This window comes from Anticarsia gemmatalis, chromosome 9 (genome assembly GCF_050436995.1).
Source record: "Anticarsia gemmatalis isolate Benzon Research Colony breed Stoneville strain chromosome 9, ilAntGemm2 primary, whole genome shotgun sequence".
NCBI lineage: Eukaryota > Metazoa > Arthropoda > Insecta > Lepidoptera > Erebidae > Anticarsia > Anticarsia gemmatalis.
In genome coordinates this window covers 6,427,058-6,450,174 of record NC_134753.1, presented here as the reverse complement: position 1 = coordinate 6,450,174, position 23,117 = coordinate 6,427,058, and the positions used below count along the sequence as shown (strand labels likewise).

The window sequence follows — 23,117 nt, the reverse complement described above, 5'->3', positions numbered from 1 at the left end:
ATTAGCGAAAACTGTTTCCTTGCCACATATCTACGTACAAATATGAAGACATCATTACAGTTACTCAAAACAGGTTATCAAATTACGTGTGAATGTCTCGGGATACGTTTACATTCAAAACTTTACAAATTAAATTTTACATATCTCGCGAAAGCAGGGGAAGCAGGGGAACGTCTTTAACTGATAACTAAGAATATTGATTGTTGAGAGAAAGACATGAGAATGAGGATGTAAGTAATTCAGAATATGTATAACAAAAAGTCCCTGTAATAGCAGCTAATGCATGTGAGTATGGAGAAAGTTTCCGAGCAGCCATTCTCAGCGCAATCTCAAATTAAATCTCCGCCGGCGGGTCGGAGATGCGAACTGCCAGCCGTCGTTATAAAATATGTATACAATAGTCTTTTTTCGGGACTTTTATTAGGTAACGTATAGACCACGAAACTCTTTATAAGAGGGAGCACCAAGATTTTTTAAGCTTAACGCTTGTTTTATCAGGTGATACTTTCTTAGTGCGTTCAACTTTACCAAATGGACGCACAAGACCGAGAGATCATCATTACCAGCTTTCCTTTACCCTCTGTCGGGCATTGGCCTTTTCTCTTTTACGTTAATGCAAAAAACGACTCTTTTTACACAAATAAATCTTATACAAATAACTTATGATAATGCCGGGAAATATGATCGTGATCGAAGCTTAAAAGGTTAAAAGCTTAAATTGGAGTGTTTTTAAAAATACAACAGAATACAATAAAAATACATTTATTTATTAACAATAAAAACAGTTAATCCATTTTATCGTTTACATACAAAGCACCAGAGTTGTTTACATAATTTATATATATTTTACGGATTATTATATCAAGTTACGAGTATGTCGAGGTATTTGTTATACAATATTATTTAATACACATCATATCGTATACAATTGCTTACAATTTAAATTGAGCACCAAAAATTAAGAACTTGATTAACAAACAGTTAACCAATGCCCTTGAATATATCGAGTTTCATATAAAATGGTTTAATACCATTTACTATTAGGATTATTTTGGTTCAACATGGCAACTGCTTAAAATAATCATTATAAGAAATTTCACGTCTTATAAAACATTAAATTAAATTGTTCGAAGTACAAAAGTCGTTTAAGAATCATAATTATAATAAATTGCGACGACTAGTCACTATTACCTTAATTACTTACAAAACGAAATATATACAAAATTCTCTCGTATAATCTATTCAGGATATTCGGAGTCAAGTCCTCGTTAAAATCTAAAGTCACATTCAAGTTTGCTCGCAAGGTATCTTCACTATTTTCGGAACGTAAATTTAAATGGTAGTGGATTTTCAGAGATCTGTATTAAATTTGTGGCGTCACGTGTAATATTAAATTGCTTGCATCAATGGCATGTCATTTTGTATTTCAAGCGTAAAACCGCTGACGAATTGTAATATAATTAATTATTTCAATTAGTTACGAAGTGTAAAAATAATATTTCAAATTATTTGCATTTTTTATGCGTATATTGAAATACAGATCATATTACAGCGGTGTACATTTTTTGTTATTAAAATCTCATTTATTAATGTTTTTTATGAGACTTGTCGTGCTAGCTTAACAATTTAAAGTTGTTTAAAGGCACATCTTTCTAAATTGTCTTCAACATTTAGTTATTATTATTTAACCCACAAAATACACATGTCTTGTGATTTCAAACGGTCTATGCAAAGGCAGGCCAGGGGCGAAATGTTAACAGGACGTCACTTAGATTCCGGTTGTGTTATGAAACGTCCGAACGTACTGAATAGATCACACAACGTTTATAAAGGGGCGTGTGACTACAAGGCACTACTTCCTCTTAAGGTTGTCGGGTAAATAGTTGTCCTTACCGGGAATGCCGGTCCCACCGGAGTCACCTAACCATGGGTACCTGAAAATAACACCATAATGTATGTTTGTTTTTAAATGTATGGCAATGGCAGCACCCTTTTAAAGGGTAATCTAACCATATCAATAACACCCCCAAAGAACGAAATACAATACATTTATTTGAAACGCCTCCAAATGCCATGTATTTTTGTTTCAATGATCCAATGTAAAAAAATATAAAATACTGCACGAATGTCAAGTTTTTACGTAGAAAATTGTTGTATGTTTGTAAAAGATGGCAGTCAGCAAAAAGTTTTTAATTTTAAAATGTTGTCACATCCTGCTTACAAAGTAATCCAACATGGTGCATCGTAAAAGTAAAATAAAAGTAGTAATAACGTAACCAAGACGCTTTACTGCCCAGACATTGACGACGAGCTAAATGTTTTTTGTAATCACATAGTAGCAAAATAATAAAATTTATCTATCTCACTAACAAAGTCACAAACAACAAATTTCCAATTTCGCAGAACACATATCAAATACAATGAAAAAGCTGAAATCTTATTCCAATTTTCCCCGATTATAAAGATCTAGAATGGTCAAATGGACATAACTAAAAAGGCAGGTGGCGTTAACGTCAAATCCATGAATATTTGGAATCAAAAAGGTATTGGGAAACTACGATTTCTATTTGAACTATCTAAATGTCTCAATACTTATCGTCTTAGAAATAAAGTTATTATATCAAATGAAATATAAGGTATTCAAGAAGATCAGACACGAAATATCAGGACTATTCAGGACTAATTATATCTAAATACAACTAGTTTTAAAAGTCGTAATATGAAATATTTGGCCAAAAGCCTTTTATTTCCTACGAGTAAAATATACTTCACCAATGAGGGAAGACGTTGCAAACTTGTTGAATGAATGTACGCACGCTATTCACTAGTCTGAAGCTATGAAACCCTCACTAATTGAAACAGGTGTTTGCAATTCCAAAGCTTTTTAAATCCATACTAATATTATAAATGCGAAAGAAACTCTGTCTGTCTGTCAGTTACTCAATCACGCCTAAACTACTGAACCAATTTGCATGAAATTTGGTATGGAGATATTTTGTTACCCGAGAAAGGATATAGGCTACTTTTTACCCCGGGAAAATTACGCATTCCCATGGGAAAATTCAGGTGGCGGACAAAGTCGCGAGTAAAAGCTAGTTAAATATAAATAAGACTTACTGGTTAGGACACTCGCTGCAGGTCTCCATATACCTAGTGTCGGTGAAGTTATTGTCAGGGTGTTTGAAGGACAGCGCGCACTTGTTGGGCAGGTTGCAGGGCGCCGACGGCAAGTCCTTGCGATCACAACGCCATGACTCGAAGTTGTTCAGAGACTTTACTGAGCGAGGCTCCGTTATCCAAGTCAAACCTTGTGTCACTGTCACGAACCATACGTCTTTCCTGTAACACAAATATATTATATGGCATTTTTTCTCCCGTGGGTTTGTTTTTTGCTGCCTATAGCACAGCAGTGAATACTGACTGATGATCTTGAGTTTGATTCTCTCCGGAAAAGTGCCTATTATTATTATTATCCTCTTAGTATGTGTAGTGTATGTCAATCAATATACATAGCTATATATAAGCATAGCTAGCTAATATCATAAACCACGAAACATGGATACATTTGAAATACCCCTCCCTCTTTACCTTGGAGTACTTATTACATGTATAGTGATTTAATTAAATAAAAACTATTATCGAATGGAGGAATTTTTCACCATTCACTTAGTTAGTCGTAACGAGTTGCATGGAAAGCTAAAAAGACGAAACAATGTATGTTTTATTATCATTTCCGACTCTATGAAAACAAATAGAATTGGCTTTATTACGAGCTGACAACAAAGAGAACATGAAAAATCTACTTTTGTTATTCAACGTAGTGTGGAAAATACACGTCTATTTAATTTTAAAAATAGTTGTTCATCCGACAGCCATTTAGTAATGAAAAACACAATATTGGATATCACAAACAATGTTTTATGAAAATAATAATATAAGTCTGATAGCTAGGATCTATTTTTAAAAAATACATTTGTTAATCTTGCGTCCGCCATACTCATATAGCAATAATAAAAATTATACTAAAACTAAAAATAATAGCAGACAAAATTCAGATTGCCCAAAAATATCATAATGTGTTGACTTACTCCACCCCTCATGAAGCCAATTATCGAACTCTCAGCTATTCATGTATAAATAATTACCGTATCCACACGAAATAATATAGTTAACCCTACACCGTACACCCGCGGAATTCATCAAAGGGAATTCCGATGGGGAAGTAAAGGTTATTATTATGTACAGTTCACCGATAGCGGTGTTTAAAGCTCAGTATTCTAGTTCATCGTCTTTGTTAGACGTTATTAAAACAAGATGCTATTGTAGTTTATGGAAAAAACTATGCGCATATTTTTAAATTAAGTTTGAATAACATTTATGTTCAAAATATCTTAAGATCTATTTTATGATTTCATAATTCGTATGTATAAAGTGATAAGTTTTAGTATGTACCTACACAAAACCATTCGGTATTCCTACTTCTAACTTTCTTTTTTTCAGTTGTTCGTAAAAGGTCAAGTCACTGGTCAGTGGTCACTCGTCGTAACCAGTGGTCACGAATTATGAAAGAATGTGATGAAACCAAAGAAGTTTGAAGGATTGTAGCAACTAGCGCGCTTTGTTCTTTGCCTACCTTCATAATCAGTTTGCGTAGTTAACGTATAAAATATAGGTATATACTTACAAGCCAGAGACCCACTGCAGGAACTTGTGGAGTCCACGTTCAAGTTCCTTAATCTGGAACCAGTTGGTGTGGAAGGGCATCATGTATGGCGCGCGGTTCTGCTCGTAGTACCGGCTGAAGTCTTCTTGAAGCCATTCTAGCACCTGATAAATACAATGTTTGTAATTCACTTATAAAATCAATTTTCGTTATGTTGCACAATTTTTTTTCTGGAGGAAACCCTTGCCCAGCATTGAGACAGCGAAAGAAGTAAAATTTTTCATAACGGAAAAGCTTTTCATTGATAGAATCTATCGTAGACGTTGTATTATAACTCAATATCATCGCCTTAAAATTATGTCTCCAAAATCAATATAATAATCGACTTAGTACGTGTATATAATATGTTAAATTCTTAGTACATCACCGCAGGTATCTGAAAGGGTTGTTCACGTGCCTATCAAAGGCACGAATTATTTCAATTCACTACCCTTGGAAACCACATATCTCCGTCATGTCGAATACCCTACATGCCAGCTACTTAGTGACGTAGCCGAGACTAAATAGACTAAGTACTTACTTAATTATTACATTGCAGGCTACTATTTATGATTAAAATTTATATGAATTTAAGGAAGTTCATTAATGGCATTTTAATAATTATTTACGCTTCAAACGTCCTTAACTTTTTTATAATTTTGCCCATGTAAGTTTCAGTATTATTAATCATCATCATTATCAAAATCACAATATTATCCTTGACATGACGTAGGCCTTCGTAGAACATGAAACCGTTTAAATAGTTACATAGACTTCAGTAAACAAATATTAGTAAAGGAATGCATTTACTATTTAACATTTGAACTTTCGCTCCAAAAAGTAAACTCAGAACTCGGCAACGCAGCGTCTGAGCTAAGAAATTTCGTGTTAAAATACTTCTTTAATTAAAGTAAACCGCATACGAGGTACGGATGAGTAATGAAACTAGAACAAACATGCATGTGTGCGAAACGAAATTCTACTCTAGAATATCAAAGCACTCAAACAGCCAACTCTACTTGTTATTATAACTATATGTAGGTAGGTACAATCTCATAACGCGTGCCGACCACAAACTGGCCAACTAGATAATAACTATATACGGGCTTATACAAACACTGCTGCCTACAAATAGTATATTATAAACTTTTTTATACCTGTTTAGCAGGGTTTAGTTATGCTATTAAAGCGGGAGATAAAATAACAGGCCACTCCGCTCGTACGTGCGTATATAAAATTATTCTCTGAGCTGCCTTCCGTTCCACTTCTCGATTCAACTATGCGCAACTACAAACAGACTAGCCTCATTGAAAATTATTTTATTTTGCAAATTAGAAATTGTGGGTATTATTAATACACAGGAAATTCTAAGTAAACAAATTATTATCGCTTTTATATTCAGTAATTACGGATAATGTGGTATTTCTCTCACATAAATGTTAATGTAACGTATAATATTTATTCTTTCGTAGTTCCATTTATTACTTGTCCCTCGGTCCTGTTTTTCCATATTCTCACTGAGAACATTGGATTCTGAACTCTTTTCATTTTAATCATAACTTTGTTTACTTTGCTCGTCTACTTTTGATGAAAGTACGCGACATATGCATAGTATCATGTTAACCTTACGTAAACACTATACTATACCCGAGGATTTAGTGTTCGCTACCATACATTTACGAGTTAAACGAATCTACGTCATTCGCAGTGGGAAGTGAACTAAATGAATGGAAAAACGTTAGTAGGTGATCTGGTTAGAAAGCAAGCGGAAAATTGCGTCGGATTTTATAAATAGATTTAATATTATACCGAGACAGGTTTGTCGTTGTCTATGACATACAAACGAAATACTACGAAATACCTATTTCTTAATATTACCTGCTTCGAAGTAACAATTAATGAGACTTTTGGAAAGATCAAGGTTGTAGTATACTATAAGATAAATTAAAGTTGACCTATGCCATTTACTTTTTATCGTTTTATATTTTTGACACGATGACTATAAAGCAAAAGTTTTATGCAAATTGAGTTTTATTATTTTATTATATAACTGCCGTGTGTAATAAAAATAAAAGCGAAATGTGCGAGATTCTCTGCAGTTTAACAATACGTGCGCACTGGTCATTCATTCAATGCAATGTTTGTGGTCATGCATGTGATACGACTAATTCGTATAATATTCAACTGGAATATTGGACTGACACAAAACTAATTAAATCTTATTATGCATTACATTTGTTGAAACCTTAGTGTATACCTAGGAACACATATGAAGTTTCTTTTCACGAGACACGTTTCTATTTTTTCCGAAGTAGCATAGCCCAGGCTTTTTATTCCCGGAAGACGACTAAAGGTTGTCCTTTAATACCGAAAATACACATATTTGGCGAATCGTTGTATTAAAAAGTGCCTTCTCTAAGGGACAATATACGAAATAATACATACATATTACATATATAAAGAGAAGAGTTGAATGTATAAAAAAGCAATCAAGAGACGTTTGTATGCAGTAGGTTGAATATGCAAACAGCTTAAGTACACGTGTTCGTGTTTGGAATGTTGAATCTCCCGAGGGTATCGACGGAGACGTCCGAGGGACCGAGTGCACCAGAGGCACTTCACTCACATCTTACAACAGTCGCCAATCACGATGTTAACTCTTCTACATAACCGGCTAACAGAATGTATAACACGCTCTAGGGACTTTGTTATCCTTTGACTAGAACACTACTCAATTTCAATATTTGACACGTAGCCTCCAGCCTATGAACGAAATAGTATAGGCTTGGTAAAACGTAGATGGGCTAGGAGTTTATTTCCAGCTATTGTTACTGACTCTACCTTACGATTCTACTTAAGTATTCAAAATAGGTTGGTAATTTGTTTAGCCAATTAACTTAACAGATAGAAAACTCTAGTTTCACCTTAGGACAAAAACAAGAAAATCTAAAAAATACTGAACAATTACTTGGCTGCTCAAAGCTGACACATAAAAAACATTTATTCATGTAAAAGAAGTACATATGTAATAAAATGTTCAACTTACATCATCGGAGTCGTGATTGTGTAGGACGCACTGGTCGAGGTAGGGACAATGTCCGCCCTCGTATGACTCCACGTAGTGAGCGTTGAACGGCACCTCCCACAGACCTACAAGTTATTGTAACATCTTTATTTACCGATCTCTAAAGAAAAGTAATGGAGGAAAGTTTGCAAACTGTACAATATTTAAGGGTGATTAAATGTATTGAAATAAAATATTTATCCCGGTTATTATATTAATAAAAATATGAATAGTATCCTGGCGTCACGCAATATTATTAAAATATAGTCGTCACAAGAAATAATCTTGTGCATCCAATTGTCACAAGGAACAAACTTAGTAACAAAACTAGTTTGGATGAATGTACATATGTTATGTTAAGGTAACTTAAATACAAATGTAATAATTTTATAACTATACTACAGATTACTACCAAAATTCTAAAATGTAAAGTATAAATCATATAAAGAAAGTTGGTTGTACGTACCTGGGAAGCTCTTGGTGGGACAAGTACCAGACTTGCACTCGTGCGCAATCTTGTAGTCAAGTGTGTACGGCCACACTGGGATGGGCAGCGGCGGCACGCCGACCGAACTGTCGTAGATGTAGCCGAAATCTTCCAACACCTACACAAAACATAACATTAGATAATACATACTAGCTTAGTCATAAGATAAAGAAAAATATCGCTATTTGTGAATATGAAATAACGTTGCTTGTTGCAAAGGCATTATGTTTCTTAATCATATAGTCGTTTTAAAGATATGTATTGCAACTCATAGGCTAATAACATTTTTGATTACGTTACTATATACGACATAGAATTTTATATTATATAATGACGTTACTATTTCTCATACTATAAAATTTCACAAATTCCATTAATAATCGGCCACTATTGGCTTGATATTGATTCCGGGAATAACCAAACAGAAAATCCAATAACATTTCCAACCCGAGAATCGAACTACAGCCAGACCGCAACAGCAGAATATTGTAAACGGTTCACATAATATATGACACATGACATATAACATAACAATGGAGCTATTAGCATAATTTGAATGGTTTAACAATGGCTGTAGCCTAGCGTTACATAATTAGAAAGTGTTAACAATTCTGGTTAAAAATAACACAAATTACATAAAATTCTAACGTAAAGTAAAACAAACATAACGTCACGGTTTTCATAAATGCCTTGCTTTTATGGGACTAGGCATTGACTTTAGACATTAAATTGGTTTATTCAGACAAGATTACGTTACTTTTCAGCCTCTTCCACGGTAAAGACGTTCATATATCATTTACACAAAAAAAGGCAAATTAAAAGTTGTCAACCTCGTACTATGTCCGTAATACGTAGAGCTTGTCAGCCTATCAGATAATAGGACAACAAGCCCTTTCCCTCAATCAACTTTTACGACTCTCTTTCGGATCATAAGCAGCTGACGACCTTCTAAGTTATGCCTTCAATTCCAGATTAGTGCGAAAGCAATTATGCTTTTGGCGAAGGAATTTATTTACACAAGCACCGAAATCATCATCCAGTCTATTTACATTCGTTTATTTTTATTCTCGTGCAATTTAATCGTTCGTTCCGAACAGTCATCTCACAACAAATCCACACACACAAAGTGTACTTCAATCAGTTTTATTTAGATACGTATACGATTGGTGCCTATCAAAACGTCGATACACAGCGTACCGTTCGGCTTGTTTGACAACTGACGTACCTCCCCCGTGACTACACAGTTCTACGCATTGCAAAAAAAAATCTTCTACGTATTTCACTTTGTATTGCGTCGGAGTGACGCCGGTAATTGTCAGGTAACGAATAGATGTGCCGCTGAAATATTGATGCTGAATGCGTACCTACGGGTGTCGAGTGTCTGTCAAAATATACCATGCATAAGCTCGTCATATTGCTGAATATTTTTTAAATGAAGCTCTATGACACAACAACACGTGTGGAAAAAAATATTTAATATCAAAACTGAAATGAACTTCCCATTGACATTCCCGCAAATATTGTTTAGAGTTGTATAAAATTGCCGCGAACTTACATGCAACACCTTAATTATATTGACACGATACCGAATCATTGGAACAGAATCCTTTCTAAATCATTGAAATGTATTAAACATCCGCCAAGTAACACGTCATTACACTCATATTATACCTGTAGTAATCAATATAGTGATTGTCAAAATATGTTCTTTTAAAGGTAATAAGTCTGTCTCGAAATGGATACAAGGCCAATATGGTAAAAACAACATTGTATGCCTAGAATCTCAACGTAATTACAGAGGCGGTACAGTATTCAAGACACGTAACGCACCTCACGTCACTCTTATAACCGTGTCACCTATCAAAGTCAATTTCTTCTATTTTATTTTTAGCTAACTTCAAAAGTAAAGTCGCTGCTTAAATAATTCAACGCTAAAATATTGAACAATAGGTATCAAATCGTCACTTCAACTTTGATAAAATTATTTGTTGACATTTTGTGATCTGGTTTTTACAAAGGGAATTTATTTTGTCTCATATTTTATTCGGTACCCAGAGGAACAGCCTATCCAGCCGGGATAAAAAAGTATCCAATATATTTTTCCGTGTTCTAAAGTTACTCTATAGAAAAACCAGGCAACTAGCTTATAACTAAACATGTTTTGTTTGACACTCGCACCTCGAACTGTGAAGCATTAGTTGGTATTAGTTAACACACAAATACTAAGCCAAAGAATGTAACCTTTACTCATTATTATGTCATTGTAACTTTCTAAAACTAGATAGACGTGCCAACGTAAACGTGGCACATAGTTTTGAGTTTTAATGTTACAATCATACTGTATCTTCCGATGTGTTACCTACATTCTGTTAGAGTCCCGCATGAAACACAATTATTCGAGTTTTAATTAACTTTAAGTTGTTGTAAACTGTGTGTTTACGTTTTAAAAGTCAGTAATACGAGATTTATATAATAGACCAGAAAGTTATTGAGTTAAATGTTAAGATTTACCTTGAACTGTGTGTTTCTTCCAGGCTTCAAGAAAGGTGCTCTCGCGCCTACGACCTCCGAGCGGGAAACATTGGCGAACTTAGAGAGGATCTCCCTCATGCCGATCATCTCACCAGCCCATTCTTCATAACCCTTGTCCTGAAGCCCTTGCTGCTGTGATACCGTGCCCGTCGCTATCTGTAAAGTTTGACCACCAGTTGCTTACATACAAAACATAACTGATTGTGTAACATCAGAAAGTTAATTATATTATCTAATGTATTCGCTCTTTCAAAACGTCTCCATTAAATATGATACAATAAAATCTTGTTTGTTTTTAACTACTTATCGTTACTAATTGTTTGTTTAAATAATATTTAAATTTCAATGAAGTTTAATTAAAAAAGTATAATTAGATTATTTCAGATGCATATGAGAATATTTTAGCAATCGTTAAAAGAAGCGTTACTTAAAATTAGTTACTAAAAAACTTTGATCGATGAACAAGGTTATAAAACATAGTTCAAGGGATTAGGACTTGTATTCACGATCGTTTGATAGTCAAGGATGTGATTAGCATCGATTAGATACGATGATCACAATAGATAAAGCACGGATCATTGTTAGAAGTTAATCGCTTGAAGCATTGAGGAACTCATGTAAGACCAAAAAGATTCGTGTTCAAAAACCGTGACTGATTCATTTACGATGCGGTTCCGGTAAAAGTAATATATAATCTTTGTTATACGTTTATTATATGGCGTTTGAAAAATCTGTCAGAATCATTATTTTAATTGCATTACGTAAATAAGACACGCACTTGTGCCGTATCGAATAGTATTGAAGTATTTTCTGCACTACTTACTTCGATCGGAAAAAGTGTATCACATTAGCTTATACGAGTACAATTATTTTTATAAGATAAGTGATAGTTTTAAATGAAATATTACTTACCTCGTGACCGTCGTGCGCGAGAGCCTGCACTTGCGCGTAGTTACTACAAATAAGAAAGTACACGTTACAAAAATAAACTCTCAACTTTTAATCAGTTTCCAATCATTTTATCATTCATTTTGCGTACTATTTTACATTTATTCTCTTAATACATAACATGATAGCGTTATGTAATAAATGCGCGAGTGCATTTACACTCATTTACAGTGTCCTTGACTACAATTAAATAATATAAATTGCAATTAATTTCATCATAAGCTAATTAAAAAAACAAAAGACTGTAATAAGATATATACCTATATTTCGAAGTCTAAAGGGATTTTAAACGATTACTTTTCAGTTGTTGATTATAGTTTTCCGCTCAAATAATTACTTACAATTAAAATGGAAACCTAAATTTTAATCTTATATTTGCAAGAAATATGAAAGATTCATGAGAGAAAACATCTGATGAATAGGAGTAATGAGACATTTAAAATTACCTGTACTCGTGCGAAAGGAAGAACGTGCCCCTTATAGGGCAGCCGTTGGGGTTCTTAATTTTGCCATTGAACACTTTCTTGTAAAGTTCGAAATTGTTCAAGTTCACAGCTCCGTCGAATGTCAGGAATATCATCTGGGGCGTCTGTAAAAAACAAGTACGTAGTCCCATTTTTCGTACGTTTTTGCACCTCACCTTTACAACATTGATAGAATCGAGGTCATTTTTTTAATTGAACGTTTATTGAATATAACTGTAGCGAATTTGAAAGCCGTTACAGTGTATTGATGTATACGGTTTGCATTTGTAGTGCATCGCAAAATGTTTCTTCTTTGCAATATTTTTGAAATTGGCATCACCTAACGACGTACGTAATAATATTAGGAGTTAAATACTTTTAAATTCTCAATAATCTCGGAAATAAGAAGTAATTACTTTATTTTATATAATCGCACATTTAAAAGGCTGTACGTAGTGTGCGTTATCATATTTTATTAGACAGTAATGAGTAATAGAAAGACTAAACTGAAAGTTGTATGCGCGCTGTGTTATGAAAGTAACTCTCATGTAGAGCTAGATTGAAATTAATACTGGGTAAATGCGATTCACGTAGAAAGTTCGCTTCAAGTGTTTTTATTTTGTCTTCACAGACCGTTAGATGGGTTAAATAATCTGGCAAGGAACACAATTTATTAAATTTGTCCAAGCTACATTGAGTCTCCGCTCTACCTGCGACTAAAGACGAGACATTTTTACTATACTTTTTTTCGCTGTCACTTGCCGTAGTGTTTTTCAAGAACATAAAACTTTTTCTGTAAACTTTATTCTCTTCACGAAATATTGAGCCTTGGAAACTGTATGTATGTAGGTACTCAATAAATACAGCAACCGTATTACAATAATTTTCCATACTGTTCTGACTGGTTCATTATTTCATTTTACGTTAATCCTTGATCGCAAGTAAATAGCTCATTATCGATAATCTATATGGGATGTTATGTTTATTACGTTTCCATATATTATAATAATTGATGAGGTCATTAAAACGACCATGTCACATGTAAAACAAAGATGCAATACCAATATTTGTAAGCTTTAAGCCGTCGAAGTCTTAACACAAACCTGAATCACGAATATATTACGCAGCCTGTTTCAATGCTTCTAGATAAGTGTTGATGTGTTCGCATAATTTCTGTCACTTCGACTGTTATAATTTAAAACAAGCTCTCGATGTTATAGTACACGTATTAATACTTACGTCTTCAGGATCGAAGCCACCAGGGATGAGGGTTCCATCTTTGGAGCAGAAGCAATAAGGCAAGGCGCAATTTGCGGGATCACATTTCGTCGCCAGGTCTAGAGGAGCTTCAGTTATAGGTGCCGGGGCTAAGGAGTTGTTATATAGTTTTATATCACTTGATATTTGCATTCATCATTACATTTAGGACACAAGGAAAATTTAAAATATAATTCATTCGCAGCGATATTATTTTTTCATCTTAAAAATCAAGCTATAATTATAATGAAATATTACTATGTGGAATCATTATATAACAAAAGTAGAGACGACGGCAATTTAATTTTGTCGACTAAATTATTTCTTCTTCATTCTATAACTTTATAGCCGTCCTAAATGCATTTGATTAATAAATAATTTTCTAAAAACTAAACATTTAAACGTGTACATTTTAGGAACTTTCAAACTGAATTATGTAACTTCTGAAAGTTGTAATCAAATTGATAGAAGAGTTTGTGTCGCTGAAAGTACAATAGTGAATATTAAGTTTAGTTAAACTTTTTACAGGTAACAATATACTTACTAGTAGCGATGGGGCCACACCTAGCTTCAGCTTTGAATGTACAGAACTTGCTAATGTCGTCAAAGTATAAGCCAGAGGGACACCTGTTTAGATAGGGATATCCATCGACGCACTGAAATGAACAATAACTAGTTTTACTTAGTATTACTTGCTATGCTAACACAACGTATAGAAACTCAATACATACAAATACGCAGCAATTATAGGTAAATTCTATAATACGCTGTGAGAATATACTATAATACTATCATATTTTTGCTCCGTTGTCAAAGAATTCTCTACTTACATGTTTACGTGTTATATTATTATAATGAAAAAAGATGAAATCTTTTCATTCCTAAATTTTCTAAAGGAAATTGGCAAATGATAATGGAATATGAAATAAAAAGACGCTTTGGAGCTAATGATGTGTGCGATGTATATGTCGTTAGTTGGATATTTGATAAACATTTTCTTGGAATCTTACTTCTTTGAAGTTTACTGTAGTATAATTTAATTCTTCACAACATATTTTCCTTCAATTACTTATTTATGAGTAGCATGTACGCTGGTCTCAATTTCCCTCAGAAAAATAAACCTCAATTGGTACAATCTAGTTCCAAGTACTATCAAGTTTTCTCTCACGACCCGCCTAAAACTATAGTAACAAACAACTAGATAACCCAGATATTACCTAGTTACGGTTATGGGGAGCCATTTTTATTTTTGAATCCGTCCAATTTCGCGGACGTAACATAAACTCAACTGTAATCCCACGAGGGTTAGTCACGCGGGGTTGCGTTATTACATACAACGGCATACGAAAAAAGGAATCCAACGTTTTATGCGAAAAATGTTCGGTGTTTGTCCATAAAAATATGAATGTAGAGGTTCCCTCTCCTTTGCAGAATATAAGAATAGTAATGCGCCTGAAGAGGCAAATGTATAGGTGTGGAGGAACGAGGTGATCGTGTTCCTCCAACACAAAGGGAGGATCCTCCGACCAGGCGAGGTGATCATGCCTGGTGGGCCTAGGCTGCCCGACTGTTGTAGTCGGGGACTTGTATATATAGTCAGTTGCCGTGCAAACTTCGATAGCGCGATCTAGGACTTGTGACGTCAGTCACACTGCGCGTGGTGGTTGGTTGCGCGCTGGTACTAGTAGATGTCGCTGTATGTAGCGAGCCGCTACATCACTCCCCCTCAGACCGTAGGTCGATCTTCTCTTCATGTCAGTCAGTCTCTCCAGTGCCATGCATTGATGAGTTCCAGTGAGTCGGAACTCGAATTCCGCTAGTCCCAGTGAGTCGGAACTGTATGCCGCTAGTCCCAGTGAGTCGGAACTGTATGCCGCAAGTCCCAGTGAGTCGGAACTGTATGCCGCTAACTCCAGTGAGTCGGAGAGGTGCGGTTTGCGGTGTGCGGTGTGCGGTGAAGTGTCCCCAGTGAGTCGGGGCGAGGTGCTTGTTGTCTGCGGTGAGTCGAGACGAAGCGTTGCGGTGCCCTGGGTGCGTCAGAGTAGCGTGACGATGATGCCCAGGTTGAATGCCGCTGAGGCCGTAGGGTATGCCAGTCATGTGCGTGAGCGACATGTTCGTGGAGTGCCCTGGTGTGGCCGAAGATGCTGGCTGGAGTTGTACGACTGCTGCTGTAGGAGTGAGGAGTGATGAGGGTGCGAAGGTTTGCTGCTGCTGGTCTGATCTCCGTGAAGGCTGCTTCCAATCACGTCGGGGTCACCACTGTGGAGGAACGAGGTGATCGTGTTCCTCCAACACAAAGGGAGGATCCTCCGACCAGGCGAGGTGATCATGCCTGGTGGGCCTAGGCTGCCCGACTGTTGTAGTCGGGGACTTGTATATATAGTCAGTTGCCGTGCAAACTTCGATAGCGCGATCTAGGACTTGTGACGTCAGTCACACTGCGCGTGGTGGTTGGTTGCGCGCTGGTACTAGTAGATGTCGCTGTATGTAGCGAGCCGCTACATCGGTACGTTGTCTTTGCAAAACTTGTATTAACTATTAATAGTCATAACTGGTAACAGGTAGCCGTCGCTTGCTAAGGGATTCGAGATTATTGACCTATACAGATGCACTCGATTCAATGAACTCAAAGATACTCCAAGATCAAGGCACAATTTAGAGGCCAAAATACTCAAAAATCGATATTATTCGGGCTTTCTTAAACCTGCTCACAGTAATTCTCATTAAAAATTAATTCAATAATGTGTCGAGTCCGTTTTGTACGACATAGTTACTATAACTTGAATAAAAAACCTCGCTCTCTTAAAACAATACTATTTCTTATTGAACATAGATTACATTACCTACTATGTATCAAGCTCTATTACAAGTTGAAACTCGATTGTATTCTACAATTGAGTAAAATTATTAGTGATATAAGAAATATCTAAATAGCCACTTAAAATCTTAAAGCTATCTAATAAAGATCTTTGGAATAGTCTAACCTAAAAGTTATATTATTTTTCAGCGCATTCTTACAATAAATATTATGTTTAGCGAGGTGATGGAATGATAGTTATGCTTCACCAAACACGGATACTTTATTCGACGGCTTATTAACATTCTACGAACATAGGCAATAAAGACGCATGAATAACAAAAAGCCGAAGAAATCCTGCTCACACAAAATAAAAATTCCGATATTTATCGATTCATATTTACTGTACATACAAAGAAGTGAGGTCAATTTTTTTTTTACGTTCGAACAGTGACACTACAGAATGGTTAACGATACGGTCAGCATTCTTGCTCCACTGGTTAGCCCAAAACCGGTTCATCCACCAACGAAAATGTCAAATAAGTGCCAAAATATATTTCCTTAATACATCTTTGGACTAATTTATTTACAACTTTCATTTAATACGGAGGTCGTGCAAATTTCGTTTAGTTTAACAAAACTTGCTAAATGGCATGACTAATCGTTTTTTATTCAAGCCTAATTCAAATTGCTCGAAAATTCGCTTCGTCCAATTAACTTAAATGAAACTACCTTTATTTCGCATCTACGGTTTTGTCCGTTTTATTATAAAAATGCCATATAGATACTTCTTCAGGATAAAATTCACACCCGAATTTGCCAATAACTTTATACTTACAAATAGACAAATATTGCACTTACACTCTGAATAAATAATACAAAATATTTGCCTCAGACAGAGTCCTACGAAGTGCGTTTACTAAGATGTTTTTTCTACCGTTAGATTGGTTCTGAATACCAAGTGTGTACCTGAGAATCTAAGCACCGTTTGAAATACCAAGTAACATATTTGTAATATAGAACATAAACACCGTATCTTCAATTAACTTTTCCAATAAGGTTAAGATTTCACGTTTTACCGTCTATTGCGTGGGCCTTTGAAAATTTTGTAATCAAAAATAAACAGTAAAATCTTCATTTTACAAATTACAATATATTTATGAAGGAAGCAGTTTATTTAATAGAAAGATGTGAAGGGTTGTTTAAACGTTACAAGGGTTCGCCGAAGCTCAGTTATGCCAATTAAGCAGGTAGCTTCCTATGTAATTGTATATTAATTAGATTCTCCTAACTTTATATTATCAATATTCATTAAAGTTGATTGAAAAAATACTTATTGAACGCGTATAAATGCTTTTACTACAAAAATATATGAATCTGTGATAGAAACGTGCGATGGGAAAGCAAAAGTCATATGGATAAAGATAATAAAGCAGAGGCACTAGTAGATAACCAAATACCTGATAAAATCGCCTACACGTGGCTGGGTCTGCGAAATTTCCATTTCCCGTCGTACCTTCAGGACAAACGAACTCTTCATCTTTGTCTTTCTGTTGATAACTTCCTGGAAAATAACAAACCTGTTTCAGTATCGTAGCTACCAGCTGTGTAATAGTTATGTCATCACACATTACATAGCTATTTTAAGTTAGCTGTGTTGGCTGACCCCCACATCTACTAAGGTGAAAAGTCAAACCACTATATTCTATAATACTCTTAAATATAATCTCAAGACTATATCGATTCACTAGACAGCTTTTACATTTTTAGTCGAATATTATGTAACTTTACTTTATTATAATAATGTGAGTAATTAGATAATAGGGCAATGAAACGCTTTTAGACAATATGTAACACTAATTGGTTAATAACCGAACTGTTAATAGGTATGAGCAATTGCACTTTCAACTACCATTTAGCATTATTATATTGAAAGGAGAAAGTTGGTTACGCAAAACATTTCATAGTCCCGAATTGATAGTATACTATTCGGATAGGGAAGTCACGATTTCTATATTAAATTAATTGATGTTAGTACTCCTTGTGATGCAAATTCCTTAGCCGAAAAAACAAGATGCTTTAAATGCAAGTTATTATCATGCAATTTTTATTTTAAAAAATCCTAACTACAATATTTTCTGTCAGCGCTGATTTTATATCAAGCTAAGTATAGATAGATGCTTTATTTCGAAATCAACTTCGTTTATAGTAAAAGTAAATTATTTAACAATAAATTTCCTTTTACCGTGTTGTATGCCCAACAAGTAACCACACATTAAAATGAAAAATAAATATTGAATGACGACTGAGGTCAGGTTTACATTTACACAATCGGCTTCGTAAAATATGTCAGTAATAATAAATACTTAAAAATAACCTTTTAACTTAAAAACAAAGCAAGTTATATGAACGTGGGATAATAAAGGAAAACACATTGAGTTTTCTTCTGACTCGATACATATTCGTACACACTTAGCTTAGCTTAGCTTTACGGTTAATGGTACGTTATAGTCACATTAAATAATATCTAAAGCCATGTCGTAGATAAAAATATATGTATGATTAAAACAAGCAATGTCGACATTTTGTGGAATTTAAAAGCTATTAGAAAAGCCTGACGCTAAGCTGTCTAGACATCTTGCCAAAATGACGACCAGTTGCAAGACGTTAGCTAAGTCCCGCCTGGGAACCTTAGGAAATTATAAACGCATTAAACGAAATTCCATTGTTATCAAAATAACAAACTAATATATTTATTCTCGAAATCAATATTTTACAAAAGTATAATAAGTAGCCCACCTAATAATTAATTTATTAACTAAATTAAGATTACTTCCGAGCGATGTTTAATTAAATAGATAATCTGGGCTTAACCTATAGTCTGATTAATCTTAATTAATTCCCGTAATGAACATCGTCAACCACATCGAAAACATTATAATGAACCGGCGCGCTCTTTAAATAATCCGCAGCATTTTTCTAACAAACAATAATGTTAGCACAATAGGTCTGAGAGTTTGGGAACAGTAAGTGTGTTTCCTGTTAATTCAATAGAAGATTAATCTTTGAGTGGTTATCTCACAGTTTGTAAGCAAACAGACAAACCACAGTGCATAGCTCATTCATTATTTATTAGCTAACTGATTACAAAATTTAGCGGGGCTTTGGAGACTAGCGAATTGATTCTGTGTCAGTTTTACATGTTGATAAATTGTTTAGTACCCATCGAACTATAATATAGTTTACACATGTTTGCGTCGAAGCCTTAATTAAATTAACAAAACTTTTTATTATTTTGAAGTACATAGCAAAATACAAGTATTAATTTATTTTATACGTAAGTTTTAATTGGTTTTTCAAGTAGAACTAAATAATATATTAAGAATGCTGTTCTTTTGGTTTGTTTGACAGTTGTTAATTACTTTTGTTAGCGATTGTACCAGGATTCTGTCCGACCTAGAGTTAGCTATCAGTTATGAAGCTGAAGGCTTGAAAATTACGAATATTATTTTGTTTTGATAAATTATGTTGAAGTGTACCTACTTTGATTACGTACAGAGAGCTATTAAAATGTTAGCTTTAAACTATTAATTATCCAATTTACAAAAAAAAATGTCAATATAAAAAATCAGAAGAAGTTAAATTCACATGTTCCACGTCTAGTAATTTTGAAAAAGATTTGTTTTGGGAGGAATATCAGGCGACAAAATGATATAATAAAATGTGCGAAGTTGTCTGTCGACTATAAATTTCCGGCTCCGAGACTTGTGAGATAAGTAGACATAAAATCAGGTACACAAGGTACGTAACATTAAGTGTCAATATCCTCGATCGCAACCGGTCACATGCCTCAATGTCAAGTGAAAGAAAGGACATGCCAGACGAATTACAATTAGACACATAAGTCATCCACATATTCTGATACTTTCTAACACATTTTATTTGATTTTATGAAAGCAGTGCAAAACTCGTCTTCAACAATGTTTGTCTCAAGCTTTCACATAAACGGTATGTTGACAAAATAGTAAAAATTATATGGAAAAACGATAGCTTTCACTGAGTATTATTTGGTTGTAACAGTTACGTTAACGACTAACAAATTGATCGCCGGACCGCTTGCATAAGATTACGAATTACGCATTGGTTGATTTTTAATTCCTTATATGTACAAACCGACGCTAGTTTTGATGGAACGATTTATGACCGCGACTATAATCACAAAATAAAAATATTTTTGTAAGAACTAACCATTGATGAAAATAGCACAAATCACGAAAATTCGCATGAAAGATAAACCGGTCATGGTGGTCGCGGTCCGCGCACTGCTCACTGCGTATATCGACATGGCGCCTTTCACCGTCGCGCGCGCACTGGCGGACGGCGCCGGCCGCTCGCAGCCATCACCAGCCGACCTCCGCCAGCGGCTTTCTCCTCAAACCCCCTGACATTCGTCAAATAAAGGTAGGCGCTGCTTACGTGCCTCGATGATGTCAAATTAGGTTCCGTGTGCTGGATGCAGCCGATGATATTGAACGTAATCGACTCGATGTGTTACCGTTACCTCAGCTGTGTCTATTCAGTAGAAGCTCTAAAATATATCGTGTCGCTTCTGGTTTTGGACGAAAAATGTATAGCCAAATGACATGTGTATGAAACAACTCAAAGCTAATTGTGCAACATATATAGGAACTTAATTATAGCTCTAATTCTAGACAATGCCTTTCAAGTTACAAAATCTCATAATCTAAAAACTAACTGTACTTATTGCAACACAATATCTACTAGCATATGACAATAGTCAACTAAAAGGCCATTGAATTAAAATCAATCGTTGATCTACTAACAACTTCAAGCCTAGATAAGTAGAACACCTTTTAATTAATTCAACTTTGTTTAAACGCAAACCGCCTACGGCGCGACATTTCTTACGTAATTAAAATAATGATTTTAGAATATCTTAGTAAAGATGAGATAATAATCACACATCAGGCTGACTAAAATATTAATGCGATCATGCTAAACTACAAGAAAACACGCAATATCATGGATAGAATACCAAATTAAAAAGTTGATAAATAAGTAATTAAGGTATGTAGTACAAATAAACCTTTTGAAAACACATAGGTACGGTGTACCTCATTACCTGCATTTTATGACCTACTTACATGTTTAATCCTAATTCATCATGTTGCTGGATTATGCAATGGAGGCGCCATAATTGGACATTGTTGCGCGCGTAAATACTTGGTGTAGGTTAATTAACGCACAGATATGTGCTAAACTGCTAAACTGCGCCGGCCCGTCCGCCCAGTCGGATAGTAATCGAAATATCTGATGGATGTTCATAGCATAAGGTACAAGCAAATATTTCTTCATGTCTATTAATCTAGTTTAAACCTAGGTCTTGGTTGTAGGTATGGGTACCTGTAACTCATTTGTAACCAACGAGACTAACTTGTAAAAAGTGAGTAGGAATAATAATTTTGTCATTTGAAGTATGAGAAAAGATGTATGAATATTGACCAAGCAAAGTTTGAAAGAAATATAACACTAGAAAATTACATTGTTTGGTCTCTGCCTACCCCGCAAGTCTAATTTTATGACTGAGATTTGTTCTTGTGGCACAGTGACTTTTACGAACATACAAACAACGGACACAAAGTACAACCAGACCCGACACAATTATTTGTGGATCACACAAATAATTGTTCCGTGTGGAAATCGAATCCACCACCTCCCGACGCAATGGTAGCGATGAAACTTACCTAATACCACTCATACAGGTATAACGAATTTTCATTACAATACTTTCAAAAGACAAAGAACTAAGTCCTTCCTTCTAAACTACCAAAATGCAATTTGGTTGATCGGTCGTGCACGTGCAGCATAAACTAGATCAGTAGAAAGAAAGCTTATACAAAGGCACTTAAAACAGAACTGTTAAATTTCGCACGAGTGAGCTTGCCGTTGCGAACGATCTGCAACTCCGGTGCGGATAATGCTCGATTTGTTTCAAATCCTCCTGTTTTAAATTATTCTGCAAGCAAAATATAAAGGTAGATCGCATTATTCGGCATCGAAATGGCACTAAATAAACAATCTAAAACAAATACATTTTACAAATGCGACGATAAGTAATCCCTACTTCACGTAAGTACCTTTTATTTGAGCAATGGTAACAATATTTTTTTATTTATTTGTCAATACCTAAATATATTAATTCTAAAACTTCAAAATGGTTCACTTGAAAGCTATTTTTCGGGGTCAAAGAACAAAAAAAATAAAATACTTGCAGTAAAGTTATCGTATACTTTCTTCAGTCTCAAATATCATTGCAAGCTTGGTAAACACTTAAAATAAACTCCGAATTAAATTATAGATAGCAAAAGTATTTTTTTGCAAATTAGGTATAACCATGAAAATTAAAAAAGTAAGTATATCATTTTAGAATTTGCACTTAAAATTATCTCACCTGTTTTTGCAGGTCTCTATCATTCTGGATTTTATTCATATACTTCATTTAAATTTTATTATTCTTGTAATGCCAACAGGCTTTTATAGAAATTAAATTACCTATCACAGCTCACAAAGCGAAAAATGCGGTTAAAAGTTCCCGCGGTATTACTGGGGCAGTTTAGTTTTAAACGCATCAAAGAGAATGTTGCTTTAATGTCCGATCTTCTTTTTCGATGATCGTTAAGCTATATCTTTAAGTCTTGATGAAAAGAAATATACTTTTCAGACAAATTTCTCAAGTTCGAAAATATTATTATTTAGTAACACTGGACACATAAGTAACTTATTTATATATCAATGCTCAAATAATTGTAATTTAACTACAAAAAATATTTGAACACTGGCAG

At 34.7% G+C, this 23,117-nt stretch overlaps 2 protein-coding genes across 2 annotated transcripts in view; one reads left to right on the top strand and one right to left on the bottom strand.

Annotated features, from left to right (window-relative positions):
* Positions 1-9,713, top strand: part of ry (xanthine dehydrogenase rosy) — a 369,886-nt gene extending 360,173 nt beyond the window's left edge. Inside the window, exon 9 of the mRNA XM_076118162.1 lies at positions 9,703-9,713. The gene's annotated coding sequence lies outside the window, so the exon portion shown is untranslated. The remainder of the gene's footprint in view (positions 1-9,702) is intronic.
* On the bottom strand, positions 747-20,661 carry Cda4 (chitin deacetylase Cda4). Its single transcript, XM_076118165.1, has 12 exons — positions 20,503-20,661; positions 17,715-17,818; positions 13,999-14,110; positions 13,437-13,564; positions 12,180-12,322; positions 11,698-11,740; positions 10,765-10,941; positions 8,233-8,371; positions 7,749-7,852; positions 4,685-4,827; positions 3,118-3,339; positions 747-1,934 (listed from the first exon to the last, which is right to left on the bottom strand). Exons 1-12 carry the CDS (start codon positions 20,597-20,599, stop codon positions 1,853-1,855), a joined length of 1,494 nt encoding a protein of 497 aa, XP_075974280.1. The 5' UTR covers positions 20,600-20,661; the 3' UTR covers positions 747-1,852.
* Positions 20,662-23,117: the final 2,456 nt, after the last annotated feature.